This window comes from Carettochelys insculpta, chromosome 1 (assembly GCF_033958435.1).
Source record: "Carettochelys insculpta isolate YL-2023 chromosome 1, ASM3395843v1, whole genome shotgun sequence".
Lineage (NCBI taxonomy): Eukaryota > Metazoa > Chordata > Testudines > Carettochelyidae > Carettochelys > Carettochelys insculpta.
The window spans coordinates 152,474,822-152,496,646 of NC_134137.1; the positions used below are offsets into that span (position 1 = coordinate 152,474,822).

Sequence of the window (21,825 nt, forward strand, 5' to 3'; positions counted from 1 at the left end):
TGAATAAGAGCTAATTGTGTGAAGCTACTTACTGTTTGTCTAAGCCATCGTATAATATTTTTCTTTTTAAAAAGTACAGTATGAACATTAATACATTCAAAATTATCTTCCCATAGATCTTTCTCAACAGGATAGTTGAGATTATGTTCTTATTTCCAATATAATGCATTATGACTATTACAGCATTTTCACATACCCATAATCTGTCTTTTCAGACTGAAGCTTTTTATGTTTGGCCTTCATCTTAAAAATGAATTTTTGGAAAACTGGAAGAAAATCCAGCAGTCACTTTTCAGATAAGGGAGACTGAAACATATATACTTGAGATCAAAGGGAAATGTAAGTCTTATTTTGCTTATTAATAATTAATAAGTGGCTGAACCAAAAGTTTCCAAATCTGATATATTACTGAAATCCTTCAAGAAGAAGAATATCTTTGTCAAATTACAACAGCCTTCCCAGCCCAAAAGGAGAGGGGACTGCTGCTCTCAAAATGCTGCTGAGACAAGTGGCATGTGAAATACTTCAAAAATGCCTTATTGAAACACATAACAACCATTAGCAAAGAATCTTCTCCGAAAGTGAACAGCAAACTAGATCCCTGCTTCTCCCCACATCCTCCAAATGGCTTTTTTTCCTGCTTGGTATTTTTAATATGAGAAACATCAGAGCTTCATACCTCCATTTTTAGCTGAAGGAAGCGGACAGGATCTTTGGAAGTCAAGAAGAGTGAGAAAGTGTGTGAAGGAATATCTTTTACTGGACCAGTTTCTGCTGATGAAAGAAACAAGTTTTACAGTTTACTCTGCTTCAGGTATCAGAGCACCTTTTCGCAGACCTGAAGATGATTTCTTTGTAAGCTTGAAAGTTTCTCTCTTTCACTCACAGAAGTTGATCCACTAGAAGGTATCATAAGAACGGCCATACTGGGTCAGACCAAAGGTCCATCCAGCCCAATAGCCTGTGGCCAGTGCCAGGTGCCCCAGAGGGGGTGGACTGAAGACAATGATCAAGCAGTTTGTCTCCTGCCATCCATCTCCAACCTCTGACAATCAGAGGCCAGGGACACCATTCCTACACTTGGCTAATAGCCTTTTATGGACCTTACCTCCATGAATTTATCTAGCTCTTTCTTAAATTCTGTTATAGTCCTAGCCTTCACAGTCTGCTCTGGCAAGATTAACACAGGTTAACTATGCGCTGAGTGAAAAATAACTTTCTTTTATTAGTTTTAAACCTGCTACTCATTAATTTCATTTGGTGTCCTCTAGTTCTTGTATTATGGGTACAAGTAAAAAACTTCTCCTTATTCACCCTCTCCACACCTGTCATAATGTTATATACGTCTATCATGTCCACCTTCAGTCCCCTCTTTTCTAAACTGAAAAGTCCCAATCTTTTTAGCCTTTCCTCATACAGGACCTGTTCAAAGCCCCTAATCATTTTAGTTGCCCTTTTCTGAACCTTTTCCAGTGCCAGGATATCTTTCTTTAAGTGAGGAGACCACATCTGTACACAGTATTCAAGATGTGGGCGTATCATAGATGTATATGGGGGCAGTAAGATACTCCTTGTCTTATTTTCTATCACTTTTTTAATAATACCTAACTTCCTATTTGCCTTTTTGACAGCCTCTGCACACTGTGTGGATGTTTTCAAGGAACTATCCATGATAACTCCAAGATCTCTTTCCTGACTAGTTATAACTAAATTAGCTCCCATCATATTGTAAGTATAGATGGGGTTATTTTTTTCCAATGTGCATTACCTTACACTTATCCACATTAAATTTCATTTGCCATTTTGTTGCCCAATAACTCAGTTTGATTAGATCTTTTTTGAAATTCTTCACAGTCTGCCTTTGTCTTGACTATCTTGAACAGTTTAGTGTCGTGCAAACTTTGCCACCTCACTGCTCAACCCCTTCTCCAGATCATTTATGAATAAATTGAACAGGATTGGTCCTAGGACTGACCCATGGGAGACACCACTAGTTACCCCTCTATATTAGGAAATTTTACCATTTATGCCTACCCTTTGTTTCCTGTCTTTTAACCAGTTCTCAATCCATGAAAGGACCTTCCCTCTTATCCCATGACAACTTAATTTACGTAAGAGCCTTTGATGATGTACCTTGTCAAAGGCTTTCTGGAAATCTAAGTATACTATATCATTGGATCTCCCGTCTGCATGTTTGTTAACCCCTTCAAAGAACTCTAACAGATTAGTAAGACACAATTTTCCTCTGCAGAAACCATGTTAACTTTTGCCCATCAAATTATGTTCTTCTACATGCCTGACAATTTTATTCTTTACTATTGTTTCAGCTAATTTGCCTGGATCATCTCACCCACCTTATCTCTCTGATATCCTGAGACACACACAGCTACCATAACATTAAGAGTGACATCACTCCTAGGCTATCAATTGCATCTCACTTAGCTTTTTCCCTCCCCTCAACTGAAGGTTGAGAGGACACTGATACAGAAAAAATCAAAGACTACCTTGAAATTATGTATTTTACGTACAGAAAATGAAAAAAGATAAAGATCTAAGAAGTAATATTAACTGTTCTGTGCTCGGTGGGGTAATTCGTTCTTACCAATACCTAGTGCAGTTCTACTCAAGTCAAATCCACATACACCCAACTATCTCATGATCAAATGCAAGATCTTCACCTCTCCCATAAAAGGGATAAGAGGAGAGGTAAAGGAAGAACATGCAGTTTGAGATACGATATTTCTGTAATATGTTCAGCTACTACAGTAGTGAGCATAGCATAGAAACTTACATAGACATCAGCAAGACAGAACTGAAGGGAAATATAGCACAAGGTAAATGTGGAGGTATACATTTATCATCCAACTAGCAATTTAAAATACAGGCCAGATTCTGAGCTGGTGAAATTTAGAGCTATCACAAGACTCACTAGATGAACATCTGGCACTCTTTGTGTGGACCGAGTGGTAGCCTCCTACCTTCATTTCTTGTCTTATATGTGTTTAAAATCACAGAGAGTTAACATAGGCTTGAATCTTGAACTTCTTTCAAGAAGACTGCAACTATTCAGAAACCCACTGGGATGCTATGTGGTCACAAACGTCTGCTAAAAGGAAGCTTTTTGCATGACTGGGGACATAATTTTACATTTGACATTATATGAATTGGATTAAAACCTTGAATTGTCTTTTTTTTACCTTGTAAGTGAAAACTGATAACTGGAGAATTTTAGGGAGAAAAGAATTTGTGAAATTAAAATCACTATCAAAAATACAGAGGGCATGTATCTGTGGCAGCATGAAGCAGCATGAAGCAAAAATATTTTTTTTCAATTGTGACATAATGGTACTTACCACATGGTGAAGTGGTATTCTCTTCTAACATGTGATTATAGACTCAATTTCTCTTTCTCCGACCTATAATATTGCCATGTTGCAGCCAGATATTTTATCTGCTTCATTTCACATTCTGAACAAGTACAGCTCAGCAACTATGCCCTTGGCAGTACAGATCACCAACCATACCCTTGGTGATTGTGAACAGCCAAGTAAAATCTGCCCATCTGCAATAAGGTATTTTCTTTTAGTCAGTTTTTTGGCATCTTTTTTTATTCCATTTATGAATAGTTTCATCTCTTTGTTTTCACTTCTCCATTCTATGCATACTTGGTACCAGGTATCTACATTCAGTTTATCCTTTTAAGTTTATTTGGGTGCCAAACATCCAAAATGTCAATTTGTCATGTTCTCCCATAAGTCCAAGTTCATGTCTATTTGCAGAGATAGTGCTACCAGGTCTTTTTATGTTGTATACAAAACCAGTCCATGGATTACTAGAAATAACTAATTGAAGGTACACACAGACTGTGAATTCTTTCAGAGCAGGCACATGAATTCTTGGTGACAGAGATCAAGCCTCTTCACATGCATTCTTAAAAATAGCTCTGTATTGTCATAGGAAATCCTGAGCTAAATAAAGAAGAGGTAACTTTTAAATAAATTCTTTTATCATGACTTTTTTAATTTAACATTGTAATGACCATATCTATTAACATTTCTTGATTATTTACGTAAATTTGCCCATACTATATTTCACAACATGTCCTCCTTCCCCTTTGTCTTCTTGATTTTTGTAGTTGTTCATCTGTTCCATCTGCTTTGAGAACAACAAAGGCTTTGAGATAGCACAACTCCCATGTTAATATTTAAAATACTGAGCCTGCCAATTATTCCACAGTTGCCCGGTGACTAGAACAGTTTAAAAGTCAGAACCTACATGTATAAAATGTAAATAATAAAAAGTTCAAAATGAACTAATACATCTGTAAGTGTCCTTCTAATCTCTCTTTAAGACTCCCCTCTGTTGATATGCCTACAAAACCTTGTCTGATAACCATTGTTTTACAGGTGGTCAGCAGAGACTAAAGCTGATAGTGCAAAAAAGGAGGTTGCTCACCTTGTGCAGTAATGATGGTTCTTCAAGATTTGTGGCCCTAAGGGTGTTCCACTTTAGGTAACTTTGCACCCCTACGCCTCTAATTGGAGATTTTTGGTAGCAATGTCCCTTGAGCCTGTACATGTGTTCTCTCTCCCACATGATCTGTCTCGAGGCTATCTAGTAATGCATGGGTGAAAGCCCCTCACTTTCTTCTCCACTGCAGAGACCTACAAGGGTAGGAGGGTGGATTGTGGAACACCCATAGGGACACACTTCTTGAAGAACCATCATTACTACATGAGGTGAGTAACTTCCTCTTCTTCTTCAAGTAGCATCTCTATGGGCACTCCACTGTAGGTGACTCCTAAGCAATACTCAGCACTGCAGGCTGGGACTTTGGAGTGGAGTCTGTTATTACATAGAGTACTATGGAGTCAAAGATGGCATTAGGAGCCAAATCTTCACTGATCACGTAATGATCTGTGAGTGTGAAGGCAGAGGTCTAAGTCAGTTCCCTGGAGATCGCTGAGACAGGAATAGCTGTAAGGAAGGCAACAAGGTAGAAATTGACCTCATGAAGTACATATGGACCTGGGATGGGAATATGTTGTGTCCTTGCTAGCTGTGATTAATGCAATCAGAGACCCATTTGGATAGGCTTTAAACCAATATCACAACTTAGAAATCTTTCTGTGGACTAAAAGAAGAGTTTAAGAGATCTTCTACCATCCTTAGTCCAGTGCAAGTAAAATGTTACTGTTCTTCTAATATGCAGAATCATCTCCCTGTTTTCTCAAAGTGCTTTTGGGAAAAAAACTGGGAGATGTATCTGTTGATTCTTCTGGAAATGCAGATGGTGGTGGAAAAACTTGAGATATGGCCTTGGACTTCTTAAAGTAATTAAAAGGGCCATGAATGGCAGGTGTGCCATCAGGGCTGCTATTTCTCTTACCTGGCTCATTGAGGAGATAGCAGTTACAAATATATTATCTTTCATATATTTGTCTTCACAGGCATCTGTGAGAGAACAAGTCACCATGGGAAGTCTAGTCAAAGCACTAAGAAGTAGGTTAACATCCCAGGCTGGGGAGTATGGTGTCACAGGTGAGAAAAGATTCTCAGTGTCATTAAGTAATCTATGAATCTAGCCAGTGAGCAAACACAGAGTACTTGTCTACCTGGTGGCAGAAGGACATCTTCACTACCAAGATTTACCTTAATGGAGCCAAGTGAAAGTTTTCACCTTTTGAGGTCTAAAATATGGTAGAGAATCAGAGGGAGGGAAAATGAGGTTATGGCCACATGAGTAGAATAGCTATGACTTGGAACAGTTTCCATTTTGTAGGTAAGTATGTCATACAGTCAACTTTGGCTATGTAGTGACATGTCTTTCAGCTCCTCAGAGGTTTCTGCCTCTAGGCCTTGAACTAAAAAGGAGCCACACTTGCAGACGTAGGACTCACAGGTTGGGATAAAGGAGCAGTCCATTGTTCTGAGAGATCAGGTGCAAAGTCAGCTCAAGGGGAACAGGAGGACATGTTGCCATCTGTGTCAGGTATAAGAATCAGACTTGTCTTGGTCAAATGGGGGTAGTCCAAGTAACTCTCACTTGGTCTTGTTGAATTTTCAACAGGGTCTTGGATAAGAGATAAAAACTGGGAATAGGCATGGTCCCTGACCCATGGGAGGATGAGGGCACACCTCAGAGGTAATGTTTCCACAGGCCAGCCCTGGGGCAGTAATGAGGATATTTATTTTTCCAGTAAATAGTGAAGAGATCTGTAATAATTTTTCTCCAAAGGGGAAAATACACGTGAAAAACAGCTTCAATTTACATTCCCACTCATGGTTGTGCCAGAAGTTCTGACCGAAGCTGTTGGTTGCCATGCCCTGTATCTCTGGTAGACACACAGCTGGGACAAGCACCTTCTGAAGGATATACCATTTCCGAAGGCTGATGGCATCCCTGAAGAGGGAGGAAGATCAAGGACACTCTAAGCAATCTAGGTAAAACATAGAGGTCCATCATGACCTTGTGGGCATTCTTGATGAATGGCAGGAGTGTGTACAAGCATTCCTGACAGCACTTAGCTCCAAAGGGAAATGGAGGGTCATTTCTGTGGAAGCTAGTTGCCCTGAACCTTGTGGTTGTGTAGGCAAGCCCCTTAGGCTATTAAAAAGTTCTCTCTCCCAGGATAATGAATTTGTGTACTATGTGGAGTGTGCCACTGATAAACTCTGGTCACTGTACTAGGCTTAGTGCTCCAGTTCAATGAGGACAACCTTGTAGAATAAATTGGTTAGAGCAGTAACAGAGAGAAAGCTGTACTTGTTTTATATACTATGAAAACAAAAAAGCAGTCCAGTGTCACTTTAAAGACTGAAGAAGTTTAAAGATCTGAAGAAGTCTGTCCCACGAAAGCTCATCACCTAATAAATTATTTTGTTAGTCTTTAAAGTGCTACTGGACTGCTTTTTTGTCTTCTGGTTAGAGCAGTCTGTACTGATAATGGTCCTACCCAAAGGTAGACTGTAGGAAATCTTTGAGAAAAACAAAAAGTCTTGTGGCACCTTATAGCCTAACACATATTTTGGAGCATAAGCTTTCGTGGGCAAAGACCCATTTCATCAGATGCATGAAGCGGTTCTTTGCCCATCAAAGTTTATGCTCTAAAATATCTGTTAGTCTATAAGGTGCCACAAGACTTTTTGTTTTTCTCAAAGCTACAGATTAACATGGCTACCTTTCTGATACTTGTAGGAAATCTTGTCGTTCTAGAGCTGGAATAATGGTTGATACCAGGACCATCTTGTATATCTGTTTTTCCATAGCTTAATGCACATTAAACCATGAGAATATAACAGAGCTCATGTGTTACAGCTTCACATGGTACCTTCACAGCTTCACATGGTACCTCAGAGAAGAGTTTATAACACATTATCAGGACTAATGGTTGGGAAGTTACAGAGCACTTCCTAGATGGGAGTTTTGTCACACCTGGTGCCAAAAGTTTCCTGACTGCCACTCTTTTACAGACATTACAGTAATTGTTTGTCTATCTATAGCCTGACTGCCTTTGGCTTTTCAGGTGACATGCAGCCCCCGCTGAAGAACAGCTGAAGAAGTGGGCATGGTGCCCTGGGTGCCAAAGGGATGGCCAAATGCTCCATAGTATGTTTTTGGATTTTTCCCCCCATCTCTCTTTCTCTCTCTGCTGGTGCCGAGAGCTGCAAGTGCAGTTTTGTTTTGTTTCCTCTCTCCCTCTGAGTTTTTCTCCTGTGCTCAGGACTGGTTGGGGTAGCATGTGGGGGCACACCTCTGGCTGGCAAACTGTTTCTCTCTGGTGTGGAGGGCTGCCGTGGGGGAGGGCCTCCTCTGCCTGGCCAATCACTGGCAATTTGGTTTTTATCCCATGCTCATGTTCTGCTGCCTATGCAGAAGGCTGCTTGGGGGAGTCCCTTCCAGCTGGCCAATCACTCACTGCCCCCCTCTTTTGGAGTCCTTTACAGGAGGAGTCTACTCCCTTTGCATTTAAGGGCTCTGGGATGGTCCTTCAACAGAGGAGGCCCCTGCAGATGGAAGTACCCTCTCCGTAAGGAGTTTTAATTTCAGCTCCCAATTACTGTTAGACTGCTCTTTTAGCTGTGGCAGGTGAGGCACTTTGTGGGAGGCTGAACCAGGCAGCAGACACAGTGAGAATGTCTGGCTGCTATAAGAACTGTATGTAGGGAGGCACTTCTCAGAGCTGAACAGCTCCACACATGAGGAATTCAGGAGAAAGATTTTCTTCTCTTTCTTTCTTTGCTTTTCTTTATCTGAAAAAGACGACAACTAGTCTAAATGCGAAGAGGGGCTCAAGGAGGCCCCAAAACAGGAGAAGAAAAATAACTAAAGTTCTCTGTCTATTTTGCTTCCTATTTACTTAACTCCAAAGGGAGTTAAAAAAAATTGCAGACACGTAGCAATTTAAAAACTAACAAAATAATTTAGTAGGTGATGAGCTTTTATGGGACAGACCCACTTCTTCAGATATAGCCTTACCAGAACAAACTCAATATATAAAGCACAAAGGTCCAAAAAATTTTTATCAATGTTGGCAAATCAGAAAAATTGTTATCAAGGTTAGCAAATCAGAAGAGCAGAGGGATGGCGAGAGGGGTTGGGGTGAGGGGAGTTAAGAGTTAGATAAAACATCAAAGTGTGTAAAAGAGTCGTTATAATGGGTCAGGTAATTGCTGTCCCTGTTTAAACCACATGTTAATGTGTCAAATTTGAATATGAATGTTAGTTCTGGGCATTCCCTCTGTAGATGGTTGTTAAAGTCTCTTTTCAGTAGAACTCAAACTTTCAGATCTTTAACAGAATGGCCCACTCCATTAAAGTGCTGGCTGACAGGTTTGTGTATTTGGAATTTTTTGATGTCTGTTCTATGTCCTTTCATTCTTTGTCAAAGAGTGTTTGCAGTCTGTCCTATCTACATGGTGTGAGGGCATTGCTGGCACATGATAGCATTTATGATGTTAGTTGAAGAACAGGAGAATGTGCCCATGATTCTATAGTTAACATGGCTAGGTCCAGTGATGGTGTCTCCAGAAGAGATATGTAGACAAAGTTGGCAATGGGGTTTGTTGCAAGGAAAGGTTCCAGGATTAGTATTATTGTGGTATAGACTGTGGTCCCTAGTGAGGGAGTTAAACTATCTTAGACTATTAAGGAGAACAAAAAGGAACCAAAAACAACTACTCTTTATGCTAATGATCTAGATAAGGACAACTGCTTTCTCTGGGAGAGGCCAAAAGTGGTTGAGAAGGAAGTGAGGGTCTCCTCTCCTGCTTCCTCCCACTTCCATGCCAGATAGGCTGGAGGCCAACCATGTCGGAGGGAGAGCACATGCACAGGCTCAATGGACACTGCTACCAAAAATCCCCGATTAAAAGCACAGGGGTGCACACACCTCTACAATTACTTACAGTTACCTACAGAGGAGCACCCATAGGGACACTACTCAAAGAACTTCATCATTATACTATTACCTTATCTTCTCACTTCCTTTCCCAACCTGTTTCTTGAGTCCAGGATTGTTTTCTATCTTAAACAAAATCTCAAGCTCTTTGGGTCAGGGTAAATATTTTTACCTCTTTTCTGTACACCACACCATTTTGTACGATGGGGCCATGATTCCTTCTGGGACACCTACCACCTAAATTATCATCAGAGTTGACTTCTTTGATATTTTTCTTAGCTCAAAAAAACCCACAAACCCACACCTCTTGCATATGAATGGAAAAAAACTGACACACCAAACAATGAGATATGAATCACCGTCCAAACATGCTCACTTTCCAAAGATAATGCCACTCTGACACTTGTGTATAATAAAAGTATTTTCACAGAAATCCCATACTGTGCTTTTGATAATTTACCTTAATGAATTAGCAGTAAGATAATAGAATGGCTTCCGTTAAATACTGGTATCTGAGATTACCAGTTTGTCCCGCTACTTAAAATCTATGCAATAATAATTGTTGCTAAAAAAAGAAATTTTTTAAAGGGCTCCTCCTTTAATATAGCACTTGGCCTCTTTCACGAGCGTGAAGTACATGAGAACTTAGATTCTCAGCATTTTCCCAAATCGAGAACTAGCAATTAAATATGCTGTCGCAAGTACTAATAGAACGACTGGATTCATACAGATATTTTCAAAGGAACATATTATTTAAATGATGTACTAGTTAAGTGAAAAATGGTGGTACATATAACATGCACATATTTTCTTTGTGTTTCTGCACAGATAACTAAGGGACATCTATATGCAAATGCAAATATTCATTAGCAGAATTAGAAACAACACAGGAGTAGATCCTGTAAATAATTAGGCACATGAGTTATTTACATTAGGCTGCAATATAAGGGATAAGTAATATGAGTAAAGTTAATCAAGTGTTTATATGTTGCTAGGATTTAGTAGAAGTGCTCGTAAATAGTTAACACATCTGATTTACAAGAACCATTATAATTAAAGTCATAACAATCTTTAGTTCATTACATACCTTCCATATTTTGTAATTTTGTATCACTAAATTTTAAAAAGCATTTAAGGTACTTTTAAAAATATGGTTCCTGCACATTTTTCTTGAATGCGTGGGAGGTTTGAAAATAAAATTTGTTTGCTTAGCATTATTTTTGTCTCTCCATTTTAACCCCTGATTTATTTGTATGTTTGGAGACAAATAAAGAGATGTTACTCACTTGTAGTAACGATGGTTCTTCCATATGTGTCCCCGTGGGTGCTCCACAGTAGGTGTCGGGCTCGCCTGGCGCTGCAGATCGGAATTCTAGCAGTTTCCACTGGATCACGCATGCGCCGATGCGCGCCGCTCCCTTGTGCGCCCTCAGTCATGTGCGCGATCTGGTCCCCGCCAGTTCCTTGACCAACCTCCTCGGATGCTCCTGAAAAACACTAGACAGAGATCCGAAGCGGGGAGGATGGGCGGGTAGTGGAGCACCCACGGGGACACATCTCAAAGAACCATCGTTACTACAAGTGAGTAACTTCTCTTTCTTCTTTGAGTGGTCCCCGTGGGTGCTCCACAGTAGGTGACTACCCAGCAGTAACCCCAAGTAAGGAGGTGGGTACTCGATTCATGTGCAGCTTGCCCCCGAGAGGACTGCTGTCGACAGACAGGTATCCTCATTGAACACCCAATGCAGGGCGTAATGCTTGGCGAAGCTGTTGTAGGATGACCAAGTCGCCGCTCTACAAATGTCTTTCAACACGATTCCCTTGAAGAAGGCCATTGATGCCGCCACCACTCTGGTGGAGTGAGCCCGAGGCGGGGCTAGCAAAGGGGTCTTTCGAAGCTCGTAGCACACAGTTTTATACAGGACACAATGTGCTTTGAAATTCTCTGGGAAGACAGGCCTTCCCCTTTTGACCTGGGAGCGAGAGACACCAGAAGCCTGTCCGTTTTCCAGAAGGACTTAGTTCTGTCTATGTAAAAGGCCAACGCCCTCCTCGCATCTAGGAGATGCAGGCGCGCCTCCTTGCTGGAGCTGTGAGACTTCGGGTAAAACAAGGGTAATACTATTGGTTCGTTAATGTGGAACTCCGAGGAAACTTTTGGAACGAAGGCTGGGTGTAACCGTAAGATCACCACCTCCTTTGAGGATACTGTGCAGGGCGGCGTTGCCATCACTGCTGCAAGCTCGCTCCCCCTGCGGGCTGATGTAATCACAAGAAGGAAGGTCGTTTTCATGGTAAGTAGTCGGAGGGATACCATGGCTAATGGTTCGAAGGGTGGTCCCGATAGTGTGTGGAGTACCAAGTCCAAACTCCACGATGGTGGTAGCGGTTTTCGAGGAGGATACAGGTTTACCAGCCCCTTCAAGAACCTTGTGACGATAGGATGGGCGAATACGGTGGGCCCTTCCTCTTTGTGCCGAAAAGCTGATATAGCTGTGAGGTGGACCTTTAGCAAGGATAGAGAGAGCCCGTCTCATTTGAGGTCCAGCAGGTATTCTAGAATTACAGTTATAGGAACGTCAAGAGGAGCTAACTGTTTGGCAGAGCACCAGGCAGCAAAGCGTGTCCATTTCTGTTCGTAAGTCCTCCTGCTGGAGGTCCTTCGGCTACACTCTAAGACTTGTCTTACTCCCTCCGTACATGTGCTCTCTAAGGCGCTGAGCCATGGATTAACCATGCTTGTAAGCGTAGTCCCTGAGGGTGTGGGTGCACTATGGACCCCTGAGCCTGTGTGAGTAAGTCCGGCACTACCGGTAGGGGGAGTGGTGGACGATCCGACATGCGCAGAAGCAAGGGAAACCACTGCTGTTGGTCCCAAGTTGGAACTATGAGTATCATGCGAGCTCTCTCCCTTCTGGCTTTCTGCAGAACCTTGTGGATACGTGTTGGTGGGGGGAAACGCGTAGAGTAGAGGGGTCTTCCATGAGATTATGAAGGCGTCCCCCAGGGACCCCCGCCCTATTCCTGCTCTGGAGCAGTACTGAGGGCACTTCTTGTAGTGCTGGGTGGCAAACAAATTGACTTGGGGAAACCCCCAAGTGCGAAATATGTGTTGTAGCAGGTCGGAACGGACCTGCCATTCATGCGTGAGTGCAAAGCGCCTGCTCAGTTGATCTGCCTTCACGTTGTGGGCGCCCGGCAAGTACGAGGCTTTCAACGTTATGTTGTTGGCAATACACCAATTCCACAATTGGACTGCTTCCGCGCATATCGCACAGGACCGTGCCCCTCCTTGTCGATTGATGTAAAACATGGTGGAGGTATTGTCGGTATTGATCCCGACTACTTTGCCGTGCAGGTATTTCTGAAAATGTCTGCACGCATTGAACACTGCTCTGAACTCCAGTATATTTATGTGCAGTGTCTGTTCCGCAGGGGACCATAGCCCTTGCATCACCTTGCTGCCAATGTGTGCTCCCCATCCTATGTGGGAGGCGTCGGTTGTAAGAAAAATGGAAATTTGTGGTTGGTGGAAGGGCACTCCCACTAGCAGGTTCTTGGGATCTGCCCACTACGCTAGCGACTTCCGTACCTCCGTTGTGGGCGATACTACCCTGTGGACGGTATGGGATGCCGGTTCGTAAACACTCGCCAGCCAATGCTGCAGGCTTCACATGTGTAACCTGGCATTCTGCACCACAAACGTAGCGGCCGCCATGTGCCCCAACATTTGCAGGCACGTTAGGACCGGCACCGCGGGGCTGTACATCATGACTTGCACCAAGGATTTGATGGTGCGGAAGCGGGCGTTGGGCAGGTATACTCTTGATGCGATAGAGTTTATGCGCGCCCCTATGAACTCTATATCTTGCATGGGTTCGGTCTTTGACTTTGCAAGGTTGATAACTAGGCCCAGCGAAGTAAACGTGTTCGCAGTGACGCGTATCATGCGTAGGACCTCTGCCTTTGAGGCCCCTTTCAGTAGGCAGTTGTCCAGATATGGAAAGATAAACACGCCCTGCCTGTGCAGGTAAGCTGATACCACTGCCAGGGTTTTGGTAAAGACTCTGGGTGCTGAGGATAGGCCGAACGGAAGAACCCTGTATTGGAAATGTTCCCTGCCGACCGTGAAATGGAGGAAGTGTCTGTGTGCCGGGTGGATTGTTATATGAAAGTAAGCATCTTGTAAGTCGAGGGCTGCAAACCAGTCTCCATCGTCCAGTGCCGTAAGTATGGAGGCAACTGTAATCATCCAGAAGCGCTGCTTGCGCAAGTATCGGTTGAGGCCCCGTAGGTCCAAAATCGGCCTCCAGCCTCCTGTTTTCTTCTCTGGTAGGAAGTAGCATGAGTAAAAACCTTTCCCCTGGAATTGTTCCGGCACTCTTTCCACTGCCTCTATGAACATGAGGTGATCTACCTCCTGCTTCAGCCTCGCCTCGTGAGAAGGGTCCCTGAGAGGAGGCCGGGTGGGAGGTTTCATCGGTGGAAGTGACTGGAAGGGGATCATGTAACCCATGGCTATAATTTCCAGCACCTATTGGTCTGTTGTGATCTTTTGCCATTGGGAATGGAACGGTTTGAGGCGATGATGGAACATGAGGTGAGAGTGGCACTGTGCGATGGTATTGATAGTGCAGTCCTCGACATACCTGTCAAACTTGCTGCCTCTGGGCTTGCCCCGAGGTTGTACGACTTTATTGAGAATGTCGCCTGGGGGCCGTGTACTGCTGCTGCTGTTGATGGCACCCCTGGTCATAGCCTCGCTGATATTGTGCACGCTGTGGTTGGTAAGCGTAGCGCCTTTGCTGAGGATAGAATTTCTTTTTCTTGTATGGAGGAGTGTAGATACCCAAGGTCTTAAGCGTGGCCCTCGAATCTTTGCTAGAGTGGAGGACCGAGTTGGTTGATTCTGCAAACAGCTTTTGCTTGTAAAAGGGAAGATCCACGATCTTCACCTGTAGATCTCTGGGGATACCGGACGTCTGGAGCCAGGATTCCCTACGCATTACCACTGCTGCAGCTGTTGAGCGTGCCGCTGTGTCCGCCACGTCCAGGGCAATGTGAACTCCCATTCACGAGGCTGCATAGCCCTCCTGGACAATCACCTTTAACACTGGCTTCTTGTCCTCCGGAAGGGAATCCATGAGAGAGGTGAGTCTAGAGTAATTGTCAAAGTTATGGTTTGATAAACGTGCTGCGTAGTTTGCCATTCTCAATAATAGGGTAGAGGAGGAGTAGACCTTCCTGCCGAACAGCTCTAATTTCTTAGCATCTTTATCCGACCCCCCTGATTTGTACTGAGACGTCTTCGACCTCGGCTGGGACGATTCGACCACCAAAGAATTGGGTTGTGTGTGGCTAAACAGGAACTCCATGCCCTTGGCTGGGACGAAGTATTTCTTAACTGCCCTTTTGTTCGTAGGCGGAATAGAGGCTGGAGTCTGCCATATGTTCGTGGCTGACTCCATAATGGCTTCATCCAGTGGGATAGCGATTTTAGATGAAGCTGGGGGTCTCAAATTTTTCAGGAGTTTATGACGCTTCTCCTGTACCTCTGCTATTTGAATGCCCTGTGTGTATGCTACTCTTTTGAACAGCTCTTGGAATTGTTTAAGGTCATCTGGAGGGGAGACATCCCCGGGGACAATTGCCTCATCTGGGGAGGATGAGGAGGAACTGCTGGGATAAACCTCCCCCAAGTCCTCTGGCTCCCGAGTTCACTGGTATGCTTGCTCCTTCGTGGGCTGTGAAGGAAAGTCTTGGGACTCTGGACCTAATTCCCCCTGGGACAGCTGCTTTCCTCTCCCAGAGCGAGAGTGTACACAGGAGTATTGGCGAGGAGTGGGAGGGGATCTGCCCCTGGATCTAGACCTCCGATGTCAGTGTTCAGTATGATGAAGACAGCCATAACAAAATGGACAAGGGCCCAGTGATGGAGACCTGGGCCACAATCGGAGAGTATACCCATGATGTCTGGGACAGCGGGATCTCCGTGATGACATTGATAATGGTGAAGCTGGTTTGTGATAGTACTCATAGGGATCCATGCCCAAAAAGGGTGAAGGTGGCCTGAGCCATGACGAAGGTGGTTGGAGGAACAGAGAGGGAGGTCCGAAATAAGCTGGTGGAGTTGCTGCCCGGTGATGTGGTGTGTGTATCTCGGGGCGGGGGGGGCAGGGGTGCTGGGTGATAAGGGCATCGCAGCCCTGTCTGGAGATGGACTGAGGCGCCGGGTTTTGGCTCTAGCCTTCCCCTTCCCCTGCAGGGTGGGCGCCGCCCCCTCCCGTGCCGGGGATCTCGGCCTCGCTGTCGGCGCCGCGCTTGGTACCGTCATCAGCGGTGCCGCATGGGTACCTTCCTCTGGCGCCAGTGGACCCCGTGCTGGGTGCCCCTGCGCCATCGGTGCTGCGATAGCCAGTGCCGCGTGCGGCGCCGCTGCCGATTCCGGCGCTTGTGGCGCCGGCACCCGCGGCGCCCTCCGTGCCGACTGCTGCATAGTCGGAGGCACGGCCCTGGCCACGTGCGCGACCGCGCTGCCGCTTTCATCAGCCTGCGGCTGGGGGCTCTGCATTCCGCTCGTCCTGCTCGCTGGAACCGCTGGCAAGGATCGAGCCGGGGAGAGTTTCTTCTTCTTTTGCACAGAGGGGGTCAAAGACGCCGCCTTCCTTTTATGTGACCCAGAGGGCCCTTCTGTGTGAGGCTTCTCCGGCAGCTCAGGCTGGAGGGCCTTATCAAACAAGATCATTTTGAGCCTCATTTCTCTGTCCTTCCTGGCCCTGGCTGTAAGCTTAGCGCAGTGCGTATACTTCTGGGTAACATGGGACTCCCCCAGGCAACGAATGCACTCACCATGCCCATCAGAGGCCGGCATAGCCTCACGGCATGACTCACACTTCTTAAACCCCAAGGAAACCATCGCGGTGAGTCTTTACTGTTAATAGGGTACTTAGCTGCTAATCAGTGCATTCTACAACCCAAATAACGTTCACGGCTCTCAAGGTAGCGGACGGCTTAAAACAGACTTCTTTGTCCGCTCCTCTTCCCTCCATTCCTCTTCTCTCTACTATTTTGCATGCTTTTTTTTTTTAATAATAGGAAAAAAACACCAACGAGCTAACAAGGAAAACAACTATCTTATCTGTCTCAGGCTATAGAGCCGGAGCAGATTCCATCTGCAGCCATTGGCGGTTGAGAAGGAACTGGCGGGGACCGGATCGCGCACATGACCGAGGGCACGCAAGGGAGCGGAGTGCATCGGCGCACACGTGATCCAGTGGAAACTGCTAGAAGAATTCCGATCTGTGGAGCCGGGCGAGCCCGACACCTACTGTGGAGCACCCACGGGGACTACTCGAAGAAGAATGCCACTTGGTGGGGGAATTTTAGAAGTCAGAGATAGCACATGGAGCCCTTCTCAATCTTTTTTCCCTAATGTACACAAACACGGAACAGGAAAGATTTGGCACCTTACAATAGGGATAAGATGAGGTGAGGAAGAACAGCTAACGCTGCTGGTAGACAGAAAGGAAAAATTTCAGAGTGAGGTGAAGCCAGGGCCACTGATAAGACCATTTAGGTTATGTGCACTTAAGGGAGCACTGGCTTATCTGGGTATGGGAAGGGACATCCTTCCACCTACTCTTCCAGACCTCTAGAATTACTACCCTTTCTATACAGATAATAGTTCAGAAACATTGAGAAGTCCTGATGAAGACACACTTCATCAGATGCAATGTCAAAGGTCTCTGCCCACAAAAGCTCACACTCCAAAATATCTATTAGTCTATAAGGTGCCAAAGGACTTCTCGTTTTTGCAGATACAGACTAACATGGCTACCGCTCTGATAATAGTTCAAGGCACCTATGCCTGAGTAAGACATACGTGGAAAACTTCAGCCTGCTCGGAACTAGTCCCTCATATTATTGTACCAAATTCCACCTCCTGATATAACCCACTACAGTCAATGGTGTCACACCATTTGTTGTATTTGCTGTGTTTAAATGCCTGAAAAGTCTGCCTTCCTGAAATGTAAATACATGACAGAGCATAGGAGTCAGTTTCTAAAACTAAGTATTACAAAATACGTGATATGTGGAATATATGTATCACCCTGGATTTCAAAACGCTTTATGAAAGAACACAAGCAACATTAGAAAAGGAAGCTGAGGAGGAGGAATGAAATTACTAGTCCAAGGTCATACAGCCAGGCAGTGACTGAGATAGGAATAAAGACCAGATCACTAGTCTCCTATGTCTGTTGTGCCGCATACACAAAACAGTGCTGCTCCCCTTCTTTTTATTAGAAACAAAATAATTCTATGCAACATATCCATACATTATTTTTATTATTATTATTATTCAACATTAATGATATTATTAACATTATTTCAGAAACAACATAAAATTGCCAAATTCAGATACATGATTTTCTTCCATTCTTTGGATATCACCACCTTTTTCAAGCTACACCCAACAGACAAAGAGCAGGAATGACACAGAAGCTGATACACCACCTCTATGGTTTATTCCTATTAAATAAGTTCCATTTTTATTTTTCTCATCTATAGCTATTGAATAATTACTTATACACAATGTCCTTATTAGCAATAAAGAAAGAATGCAGATATAGTGTTGGATATTCCAAAACTGCTCAGCTTTGACCTAACTGCTCCCTTTGATGCAGCTGAATTTTATAAATACTTCCATAAATTTCAAAGCGAGAGGAATCTGAACAATCATTAGCATATGTGAAAAACACCCATAACATTAATAACAATTAACTTCTCTCTCTCTCTTACACACACACACACACACACACACACACACACACACACACAATCAATGTTCAGTGAATAAGGAAAAAGATATCTTACATATGTCGGATGTAGCCAGAAACGGGTGAAGTAAGATGATAGCTAAAGAAATCTTGAATTTCAGTAAAAAGGCGCGGATTCTGCCAGAACAGCAGTACTGCATTCCACAAGAGACCATTCTAGAACACACAAGGGAAAAACATCATACTCAATGATCAACAAAAAGGACAGGATTGCAGATATTACATTTAAATGATACTTCCAAGACATGGATGTAAATCTTTTCACCTCTGTTATTTGTATCGAAATCGGGCACACAATCTTTCTGTTAAGAATTTGCCATGACCCAGAAATTTTTAAATGTTTCTTTTGTTGCTATAATTAAATGTTAACACAGTGGTGAGGAATCCAGACCCCAGTGGCTCAGGGTTCCACTCCACAGAATCTGGCATGCAACAAGGTGGAAGGTTTGGAGCCCCAAGCCTAACAAAATGGATGACTCAAGCCACAGTTTTAATCCAGATTGTGGGCTCTGCCAGGAGCCAGGAGAGAAGGAAGCAGCTCTGGGATCCACTGCAGCTCGCTGCTGTTCCTTCAACCAGGGAAAGGGAGGGGGAGCAGTAGCAGCCTCAGCAGAAGTACCCAGCAGCATCCTCCTGCTGCTCTGATTGGCCAGAATTCTGGCTAATCAGTACAGTGGAAGGCAGTGTCTGGGAGCAAGAGAAGGGGGTGGAGAACCATGTGCAGCTGGGGGTGCTGCCCAGGTAATCTGCATCCTGGTTACCCAGACCTGGTACCACTCATTTGCTCCTCTCATCCAGATCCCCACTCCCACCTCCAACTTCCTGCGCCCTCCCTCCCACCCTAACTCCCCACCCCCACCCTGATCTTGCCCTCTTCCTCCAGGACCTCTCAGCCACACCCTGACCCCTCCGGCCCAGATCCCTCACCCCTCTCCAGCACTTCCCTCCCACCCAGCCTCCCCACATGCACCCTCAACCCTGACCCCTCCCTACCAGAACCCCCACCCCAAAACTTCCTACACCCTTCCTACTACTTAGACCCACATCCCCAAGCTGATCCTGCACCCCTCCTGCCCAGACCCCCATCCCTCTCCTCCACCCCCTCCTGCACAAATCACTCACCCACAGCCTGCCCCTGTACCCCTTCCCACCAAGACCCCCACCCTCAGCCAGCTCGTGCACCCTCCCTCATGCTCAGACCCCCGTACCATTAGGGACCACATCAGTGACAGGTTTCTTCTTCCTTACTTGTGTGGCCCCCAACTGATTTTTCTATGGGTCAGTGACTCCTGACCCGAAAAAGGTTCCCCACCCGACTTAACAGATGCATACTTATTGCAACAAGGAGAGATTATCTTACAATTTAGAATAAACCCTACAGTCTTTAATACATGAAGGCCACGTCCACGCTACAAAAATAACTTCAAAGTTGCTTACTTTGAAGTACAACTTCAAAGTACCAGACTTCAAAGTTGAGCATCTATACACCCCCTACTTTGAAGTTAAACTTCGAAGTAGGGCACTACTCCATTCCTGGGAATGGAGTAAGGACTTCGAAGTTGGGCTCCCTTACTTCCAAGTAAGGGAAAATGTGTGTAGACACTCTGCAGGCTACTTTGAAGTAGCCGTAACTTCAAAATTAACTTTGACATTAGTTCCTAGTGTAGATGCACCCATAGTGTTATTTGTAATATATAGATCAGATATTCTACAGATCTTAGGACTCTTCAGCATACCAAATGTATATATATTTATGTAACTTCAAACTGTACCATACTTCTGCACATACTATTTTAGGTTATAAAAGAGTCCCTCCTATTAGCAAAAAGTGCATATTTGTAAACTCATATTTAGGTTAGAGCTGAAAAATAGGTGATTACAAAACATTTAAGTTTATGAAAACACTTTATTAGTACAAAATGAATAGTTACCACATATGAACCATGACAGACAAGTGTGGGTGATAGGAGATGGAAGTACTGTAAAGCTATGCCAGTCAACAGAGTTGTTGGGTGCCCTGCACTTTTGGAAATCAATAAAATATATTTATAGGTTTAAAGCTTCAGGCACTTTGTTTTGAAAATCTTGCCCAGTAACAGTGTATTTATCTTTGCAAGTACTTGTAAGAAGGCATTGATATTAAAAGGTCTATCAAGATGTACAGTAGAATCCCGAGACACATGCACTCCAGTTGCATGTATCTTGGGTTAATGCAACTCTGAGTGGCAGGGAGCTGGTGCCTGGAATTGGGCTGCCTGCTACTCAGGGGAGCAGGGAAACTGACCAGCACAGCAGTGCTGGTCAGCTTCCTGGGTCCCACGCATGGGCAGCCTGGAGCCAGGTACCAGCTCCCCCTGACTCAGAAGAGCAGGGAATCTGACCAGCACTGCTGCCCTGTTCAGTTTCCGGGCTCCTGTGAGCAGCAAGCAACCGGAAGCCAGGCACCAGCTCTCCATCACTCACAGGAGTAGGGAAACTGACCAGCGCTGGTCAGTTTCCTGGCTGCTGTAAGGGATGGCAGCCCAGAGACAGGCTCTCAGCTGCCTGCCACTCAGGGGAAACAGGAAACTGACCAGTGGAGCTGCCCTGGTCAGTTTCCTTGCTCCCCGAGTTATGCGAAATTTGACTTACGTGGGATTGTGCAAGAACGTAACCTCTGCATAAGTTGGGGGTCTATTGTATTACTAGGATGATGTTGTCTAGAAAGAAAAGAGCAAATGCATCTGCTTTGGAATGTGCCAACAGCACTGCAAAAGGATTGGACCAAACAGAAGAAATGAGCAGTTGAATGGTCCACACTTCCCAACACTGCCCCCCCAATGCCATACATAGTCAAGCACATTGCCATTTGTAAATAGCTGTTTTAACACAGGTTTATTTTTTCACAAATTCTATGTGCTTCAGTAAAGGTTTATTTTGAAGCACCATCCCCACATCCCTCCTTCTTGGGTGAAGGTTGGGTGGGTGGTTGAAAGGAGGGGTGGTGGTGGGTATGGGTGCAGGCCCAAGGCACCCACTTGAGGTGCCCTGGGGAGGGTCATTGGAAGCCGGGGGCAAAGCTCTTCCTCAGGGCCTCCCAGATGCACACACCATCCATGTGTGCTTGCTGTTCATAGGGGCCCCCACCCGCTGTTGCCCTCTTGCAGGAAGTCCTCCTCCTTCTGCTCCACCAGGTTGTGGAGGGCGCCACAGGTGTCTACGACATCAGGGACATTCTGCTCGCCCATGTCCAGCCAGGTTAGGAGGCAGTGGGACCTCCCCTTCCAGTGCCCAAAGGCACACTCCACTGTGTTCCTTGCCTGAATTAGGCGGGCATTGAATAGTTCCTGTGTGGGGTCCAGGTGCCTGGTGTAGGGCTTCATGAGCCATGGCAGGTGTGGGTAGGCTGCATCCTCCACCATGCACAAAGGCATCTGCATGTCCCACACAGACAGCTCCCTGTAGGGGATGCAGGTGCCCACTTCCATCCTCCAGAACAATCTGGAGTTCTGGAAGACCCTGGTGTCATGGGTCCAGCCTGCCCACCTGACATAGACATCCAGGCTTTGCCCTCGGTGGTCCACCAGGGCCTGCATGACCATAGAGTG

At 44.9% G+C, this 21,825-nt stretch overlaps 1 protein-coding gene across 1 annotated transcript in view; it reads right to left on the reverse strand.

The window, feature by feature from the left end:
* ADGRG2 (adhesion G protein-coupled receptor G2) overlaps window positions 1–21,825 on the reverse strand; it is a 138,769-nt gene that overhangs the window by 94,699 nt on the left and 22,245 nt on the right. Inside the window, exon 2 of the mRNA XM_074987931.1 lies at window positions 18,276–18,394. Within this exon, the coding sequence (XP_074844032.1) occupies window positions 18,276–18,393 (118 nt within the window). The 5' untranslated portion in view covers window position 18,394. The remainder of the gene's footprint in view (window positions 1–18,275; window positions 18,395–21,825) is intronic.